The following is an 8471-nucleotide window of genomic DNA, read 5'->3' on the forward strand; positions in this document are numbered from 1 at the left end:
CAAGAATTTTACAACGCAAGCGAAAAAACACATGTCGAAAAAACTAAAGGGGGGTCCAAGCCCCTGAAGACTAACTTAGGGTCTAGTTCCCACGCGTCCGAACAATCTAACAGAATATAAAATTTCAGTTCCGAACATCCTCCCGCCCGATGCAGGGAGTGCATCTTAAAATTGATCAATAATGTTCCCATCAAGTTCAATAATTGTCAAAGTTCCTTTGGCAGTTCAATCAAGTTCAGCAGCTAGATCAGCATCACAGGCTTCAAAAAGGTGTAGCCGCTGTACTGGACGACGTGTAAGACTTCCAGATGTCAATCGCAAGGTAACTGATCGGATAAGACCATCACGACCAGGATGGGTGGCTTCCACGCGCGCACGTTTCCACTGACCTCGAGCTAAGTTATCTTCGCTAACAAGGACCAAGTCACCTTTATGTATCTCGCGACCAACTGTAAACCATTTCTTGAGGGGTATCAAAGACTTCAGGTACTCAGCATGCCAACGCTTCCAAAATCCATTGACAAGCTTTTGATGATACTGAAAACGTTTAGTGATGGCTCTAGAAGTGTGTTCGGAAACACGAGTGTCCTTAGCTGGAGACGCTTGAAGATTTCTCCCAATGAGAATCTGAGCAGGGGTAATCACGCTGTAGTCCCCAGGGTCTGCACTAAGGTAAGTAAGAGGACGACTGTTTAGCTGTGCCTCGATTTCAGCTAAAATGGTGGTCAGCTGTTCAGCATCCAACATTGCTTTGGCAAAGATTTTCTTCAGAGGTGTCTTGACACTCTTTACAAGACGTTCATAAAACCCAACCCACCATGGGGATCTCTCCACGATATGCTTCCACTGAATCTTCCTTTCAGACAATGCGACTTGAGTTTTGTCAGCTTCAAGTACTCTCCAGCATTGCTGCAAATGTTTATTAGCACTCTTGAATGTTTTGGCATTATCTGACCAAATAATACTGCACATTCCTCTTCTTGCCACCATTCGTCTTAAGGCAAGGAGAAACCGCTCCGCAGTCATGTTGCTCACTAACTCTAAGTGTATTACACGGGTAACTGCACGGGTAAATAGACAGATGTAAGCCTTTTCGCCACTGTCTTTTAAAAACAATGGACCAGCAAAGTCCAAACCAACATTAGTAAATGGCGGTGCAGGTTTGATCCTGTCTTCAGGAAGTGGTGCCATCTTCTGTATAAATGGCTTTGTGTGGTAATGGCGACAAACTGGGCAGTTCTTTACTGTCTGGCGGACTGTTGATCTTCCTTTGATCAACCAAAATTTCTGTCGTAGGACTGATAAAGTACACTCAACGCCAGCATGGAGTTCACGGCAGTGAACATCTTCAATCAGGAGCTTCACAACAGGATGGTTGGAAGGCAAGATAATGGGATGCTTCTCCTCTTCGGGTAATGAAGACTTATGAATTCTTCCTCCAAGGCGAAGTAAGCCACTAGTAGGGCACAGAAATGGATTTAAATTTGCTAGCTTACTGTCCTTCAAGGGACCACCATGTTTAGCCAACGAAGCTACTTCGTCAAAACTTGTTTTCTGTACATGGGCTATCAGCCATTCTTCTGCCTCTCGTATCTCTAGTCCAGTTAAAGGAGTTGAAAGTCTCTCTTCTTCTTTCAACTTCGAGTTGCGAATGAATCTTCTGATCCATGCAACAGTTCTTAACAATTGACTGTACTTGCTGAACCTGGTGTAGTTAATAAACGGTTCTCTAGTTTGGACAACACAGCTGCCAATAGCTTTACTCTTCCTTTCCACTTGTACTGCTTCATTTGGAGACTTGGATCTTAAATCCTCTGGCCAATCCTTTTCTAACTCTTGCAACCAAGAGGGCCCCTTCCACCACAACTGACTCTCTCTAAGCTGGCTGACAGATAAGCCTCGGCTAGGTAGATCTGCTGGATTATGCGACCCTGGGCAATACCTCCAAACACTAGGATCCAACAGCGACTGAATTTCCATGACACGGTTAGCAACAAATGGTTTCCACTGTGAGGCTGATCCTCTGATCCAGTGTAAGGTGGAAGAATTGTCTGTCCAACAGACAATGCGGCTAATAGGACAGTCAATTGCATCTTTAACATAGATACACAGTCGAGCAGTTATCACTGCAGCCATTAGCTCCAAGCGAGGGAGACTAATTTTTCGCACAGGAGCAACTCTTGTCTTAGACATCACAAGGCTTGTAGACGCCTTCCCTTCCTTAGGAACAACTCTGATATAGATGGCGGTGGCATACGCAACTTCTGATGCTTTACCAAATGCGTGTAACTCCACCTTTGCATGCTGGCTTAAAGGCCAATCAATGTAACTTCTTGGAATGTGAAGCTGTTCAAGCTCTGAAAGCTCTTGAACCCACTGAACCCACTTCCTAGAGGTTTCTTCAGGTAACTCATCATTCCAACCAACACCCTGGGTCCACAGACTCTGAAGCAAAAGTTTTGACCTTACTGTAAAAGGCGAGATGAGACCAATCGGATCGAAGATCTTTGCTGCTAAAGAAGCTAGTTCTCTCTTAGTGTACAATGTCTCTGATTTCAATTTCAGAGAGTCCAATTCAATCATAAAGACAAGGCTGTCTGTTTTCGTATTCCACTTTAGACCTAAAGCTTTCGTAACTGGATGCATTCCCGGTAGTTCACTCTCCAATCTGATCAAACTATCTGATGCTCTATCTTTCTCAGGAATGGCTTGCATAACCTCAGGCGAATTGCTGGACCATTTTGTCAAATTGAAAGCTGCTTTCTCCATAAGCTGTTTTGAACTTTGCTATAACCTCACGGCTTCACGTACAGTATCTTTCCCTGAGGCAAAGTCGTCAACATAAGTGTTCCTCAGAATTTCATCTGAAGCTTCAGGGAATGTTTCTTTCCATCTCCTTGCGTGCTCTTGAGTGGTACAGATGGCAAGGAATGGACTAGAAATAACTCCAAAAGTAACTCTTGTCATTCGATAAATCTTAGGTGTGGCATCAGGGTCCAAATCTCTCCACAGGAAACGATGTGAATCCCTATCTTCTTCTTTCAAGCCAATCTGCAAGAACATCTTTTCAACATCACCCATGACCCCCACCTGATTCTTTCTGAAGCGCAGAAGAATTCCGACCAAATCAGGGTGCAATGCAGGGCCCGCTTCTAAGCAGCTATTTAGAGACACACCATTTACATCTCTCGCAGATGCATCAAATACAACCCTCGTCTTAGTTGTTTGCTTATCTTCTCGGATAACAGCATGATGTGGAAGGTAAAACACAGGACGCCCATCTGCTGGTGCATACTGCTCATAGGGTACCTCTTCTGCTACTCCGTCCTCCACATACTTATTAATGGCCTCTTGGTAGGACTTGGCTTTGGATGAATCTTGGAGCAGATTCCTCTCCAGATTATACAGCCTACTTCTTGCTTGCTTGTAATTGTCTTTCAGTACAACTTGCTCATCTTTCCATGGCAATGAGACTTCATACCGACCATTCTTGTATGCTAATGTCTCTTTAAACTTCTTTAAGACTGTACTTTCACTTTGGCTGGTGGAAACTGACATTTCAACAGGTGTAATACCAATGGACCCCAAAATCCAGAACTTCTGAAGTGTATCATTTAGTTCTTGGTTAGCACAAACTTGAACACTCATAGACACTGTGCAATCTTGGCCATGACCACCCGTTGGTCCACAGAAGACCCAACCTAAGGATGTACGAAGTGCCACTGGGTCATTAGGACCACCTCTCACAACATCTCTGGATACAAAGGAATAATAGAAATCCAAGCCAATGAGAACATCAATCTCTTGTTCGTTTCGGGGAAATTTCTCTGGAAACTTTATATCTTGAAGATGAGGCCACTTGGTAGGATAAACATCCACAGCATCAGCTGGACGGCATATAACTGGAGCAGTTAGTGCCTCAAGACCTTGCGGCTTTCCAGGATCGCTGACCGGTGCTAGCGTAAAGGAAATTCTCTTTCGCAAAGTGTCCCTAGCAGATTTTCTTCCAAAACCCGAGACTGCGATTCTCACGGTCTCCCCATCAAGACCAAGCTCTTCAACCACACTCTGTTGGACAAAGGACGTTTGGGAGCCGGGATCAAAGAAACATCTGACAATCTTTTTGCAACCATTGGATCCACAAAGGACAGCAGGAACAGTCTGCAGGATCACCTTCCCACCTGAATTAACTGCAATGGAACTTGCTTCTATGGAAGACGACGAGGGAGGAGTTGCAGATGAGGATGGTGGCTCAGAGGACTTTGAATTGGCTTCTTCTGGCTGAGACTTGACTGGTTCCAAGTGCAGGAGACTGTGATGTTTACCACGGCAGTATTTACAGAGTGGTTTTTGACAAACTTCAGCTCTGTGACCCGATTCAAGGCACCGAAAACACAGTCCTTTGGATACCGCTTTTCTAAATCTTTCTTTGACTGGCAATGACAGGAAACTGATGCACGACCACACCCAATGGTTTTTTCCACAAATGATGCACGCACGCCCTTGAGTTGTCGTACACAAGGCAGAGGTAGAGTACTTTCGAAAAAGGGTTAGACTTGGAATGGGCTCCATGATTCCAACTGTTTTCCTGTTCAGGGGACTTTGATTGAAGAGAGGGAGGCTGGGAGGACTCCTTAGCTCTTATTAACTGTTCTAAGAAGGCAAACAATGTTTTCACTTTCACATAGTCCTCTTTATGGTCACCAATTTCTAATTCCCACTTCTCCACAACCTTTTTCGGTAACTTGTCAACAATTAAAGGCACGAGAACAATCGCTTGGGTCTCGGAACGGAACTTCTCTCCCATTGATTCAACAGAACGAACATGACCAACTACTTGATCATAAAATTTACGCATGGACAATGCATCTTCAGAATTCAACTGTGGCAAATGAATTAGGGACCTTATGTGTGCATCAAGAATCAACCGCGGATGGCCAAATCGTTCCTTCAGAGACTCTAATACTGGCTGATAATTCTCTTGTATGACCGCAAACCCTTTAACCGCTTCGGCAGCTGAACCTTTCAATGATCTCATTAGGTATTCTAATTTCTGAACATCAGCTAAAGATGGATTATCCACCACTGAGACTTTAATTGACTGATAATAAGACTGCCAGCTTAAAACATCCCCATCAAATGTTGGCAGATCAATCTTTGGAAGCTTCACTTGTACCTTGGGGCCTAACGATAGCGGCGCCTGGGCTTCAGTTGAATTACTTCCCGCGCTTTCCTTTCCGACATGTTTACTTTCTAGGTAATGCATCATTTTCGCCATGTATTCAATGACATGCAATTCGTACTCGTTATGACTCACACATTCTTCGTCAATCTCTTTCTCTTCCAATAGAGTACACATTGAGGCCTGAACTTCTTGAAGATCGTTCCATTTATTTGCAATGTTATCTTTCAAAACCTGAATTCTAGCATGGTTATCGGGGATTGACAGAGCTTCGTCGATAGACTTCAAGGTGTCCGTCACGGACTTTCTAAGAAAACGTCTTTTCTTCTTAATAGCCTCCAGGTCATTCACCATTTTCATACACAATCTCCACTAACCTTGAATGACAGTTTCGTTCATTAAAACACTCCAAAATTTCTGCAAAGTTCACAAGAGATAATGGCGCCAATCGCCGCACTGCCAAGACCAACTTGACCAAATTCTTCACCACAAACGGAGGTCCAATTCTCAATTCTCCGCTGGTATCTTCAAATACTCGCCAACACTGTAGATCCGGCTACCGAAGGACCATGAATAAAACGATTTCTTGCATAAATCAACTGTATTTACGAAACATAAACATGATGAACAAACTACAAGAATTTTACAACACAAGCGAAAAAACACATGTCGAAAAAACTAAAGGGGGGTCCGAGCCCCTGAAGACTAACTTAGGGCCTAGTTCCCACGCGTCCGAACAATCTAACAGAATATAAAATTTCAGTTCCGAACAATGGCAGGTACATACTCCCGTAAGCGATTTTTTTAAAAAACTCCTGGTACAGAGAAACACCAAAAAAACATGGCGTCATTACGTTGCTATGGCGACCCCGATTGCAAGAAAACCCAGATCGTAAGAAAGTTTCATCTTTATATAATACAGCTGTGGTAACTTTTTTCCCATAACTCTACTCACGCCGACGTAGTTAATGTTCAGATTTGGGAGGTACTATACAATGATGAAGTGGAAAAGATAAATTTGCATATTCCATAAGGGAAGTTTTATTTCGTGTTTTGGTAGATTCGCTTCAAAATGTCACCGCTGACAGGTAGAGAATCAATCTTGGAGTTACATACTCCTCAAAGTTTGCTGACTCAATGCAGAAAGCTTAGATAACAAGGTCATAGTGTGCTTTGCTAAAATGTCAACAAAGTGGGCCGGGGCTGGGGTCAGGGTCAGGGTCAGGGTCAATCTTTTTTCTTTTGAAGGACCCTAAAGCTAACCTCAAAACAGCGTTCTTTAGAAAAGAGATAGGCCTGACCCTGACTCTGCGTTTTACTGACAACCCATAATAACCTCATTGTTTTCGTCACTACGTAACCAATGGTCAAGTTGTGTCATTTTAAAGTTATTACGCGGTAATTGCAACATGGAGACTTTCAAAAAAGTTTTACATTAAACAGACACCTTCCGAAAATTTTATACAACAATGAACTTTTAGATACAACACTCGATAAAGCCATTTTAAAAGTGAAAAAAAAGCCTTAAAAAATTTATTCAATTGATTCTTTTCTTTAAATCGAAACTGAAATACAACTCTTGATTAAGCCATTAATGTGAAAGAAAAAAGCTTTAGAGTTAACAAAATTAAATGCTTAACTACAATTTCCAGTTCCAATGCTCTTCTTCAGTTCGTTGGGCTTAAAAAAGTGGTGAAGTAACTGTACTGCAAAATTTCTTTCTGAGGTAGACCTCAATCCTACTTACAGTTGTACAGTGTCATTCGCACTCAGTCTAATTGTGCTGTACAAGTTGTTTGCAGAGTAGGAAGTTGTAGGGAAGCTTAGAGGTTGGCGGAGCTGGCAAATGCTCCGTGTCAGTGGTAATCTGAACCAGCTGGCTGCTCATCACTACGATAAGGACATCTTGCCGCTCCAGTGCTAGGTGATGGTATGTGGTACATTGTTTTTGCTGCGGTGATATTTTTTTGAGGTATCCAAGGATCCCTGTCTGCTCGCTCTACTCGAAGAGATTTTGTGGCACTGTGCACCTCATTGGAGAAAGGAAAGCGGTGACCAATGGTGATGCAAAGGTCCAGCAGGACATGAAATTGGTGAATGGGAGACTAATTCTGGTGTGGCAGCAGGTGATATAGGTGGCAATTTGGTTTTGTTTGCTGGGCGGCATTGGCGCTGATGTATTGCGGGTCAGGATGTGAAGTTTAGGCTTGTCAAATTCAACAAAAAAAATAAATAACAAGATTTGAAAAAATTCTTGGCTTTATGCCCTTTGCAATTCAAGCTGAATAGTGAATATTGGGTTTCAAAAAGCACTGAAAACTGAGAGATTTAATAAATCTTTTTGTCCTCTTACTCAGACACTGAAATACTGAATACAAAGCTGATTAAAGACAATGTTTGACCAAATATTCGGTCGCGTTAGACGACTGCTTTGCTAGTTTTATGAGATGAAATAGTTCTAGTCATTGAAGTTTATCCTTCAAGTGAAATAGCTTTGTATTAAAATCCTCATACTCACTGAAAATGCGATTTGAAGTTAACCCAGGGCAAAGTTGATAAAGATAAGTTGTCTGACTAAATATTGGGTCACGTAAGACAAATGCTTCACGAATTTTATGACAGGAAATACTTCTGATTATTAGAACGACTTGCAGGCAAAGCTTACTTATTTGCTTTGCGCATTAGTGATAACTTTTGACTTTTAGGTTGGGATCGTGTAGGGATAGCACAAGAAGAGTGTAAAGCAGACAGTTGGATACAATGCAACTCTTTCTCTTTTCAGGTATGGTAAATACATTAAATTGAGTTGTGGTCATTCATCTTGACTTTTAATAGTTCAAAGTCGTTGTCAGCACTCTGCTTCTTTTTGGCTGGCTGTCTGTTCGTAGTGGATCCTTTGTTCTGCTTGGTCAGGAATCATGGTTGCTAGCATTTCTTTTAGACTGTCAATGGCCATAGTATCTGAGCTAACGTTCCTTTCCAGCTACATGTTCTATCATGAGGCTGAGGAGGTCCAGTTCTGCGCTGGTACGGATCTCTTGGAGACAGTTTTTGAAGTGTTAATCAGGTATAAGGTGTGGTCTGGGCCGTAACTGAAGACCAATGGGACAGGTTCTTTTCTTAACACATTTCTTGAGAACTGTGATGGATTGTCAGGATTTGGCACGTTCCTGTTTCTCAAGATGTTGAAAGTCGCTTCCATGTTAGGACTTTTGGGAGCTGGCTGTGGTGGTTTGCCCTCATCTGGGCTGGCTCTCTTGTTACCCGGTTGAGCTCTGAGATACTCGGA

At 42.7% G+C, this 8471-nt stretch overlaps 2 protein-coding genes across 2 annotated transcripts; both read right to left on the reverse strand.

The window, feature by feature from the left end:
* Positions 1-225: 225 nt before the first annotated feature.
* On the reverse strand, positions 226-2769 carry LOC140932240 (uncharacterized). The gene has a single exon (XM_073381868.1). The coding sequence runs from the start codon at positions 2767-2769 to the stop codon at positions 226-228; it is 2544 nt and encodes an 847-aa protein (XP_073237969.1).
* An 18-nt stretch (positions 2770-2787) lies between these two features.
* On the reverse strand, positions 2788-5536 carry LOC140932241 (uncharacterized). Its single transcript, XM_073381869.1, has 2 exons — positions 4582-5536; positions 2788-4433 (listed from the first exon to the last, which is right to left on the reverse strand). The coding sequence occupies exons 1-2, from the start codon at positions 5534-5536 to the stop codon at positions 2788-2790; spliced, it is 2601 nt and encodes an 866-aa protein (XP_073237970.1).
* Positions 5537-8471: the final 2935 nt, after the last annotated feature.

The sequence above is a fragment of the Porites lutea genome, chromosome 3 (assembly GCF_958299795.1).
Source record: "Porites lutea chromosome 3, jaPorLute2.1, whole genome shotgun sequence".
NCBI lineage: Eukaryota > Metazoa > Cnidaria > Anthozoa > Scleractinia > Poritidae > Porites > Porites lutea.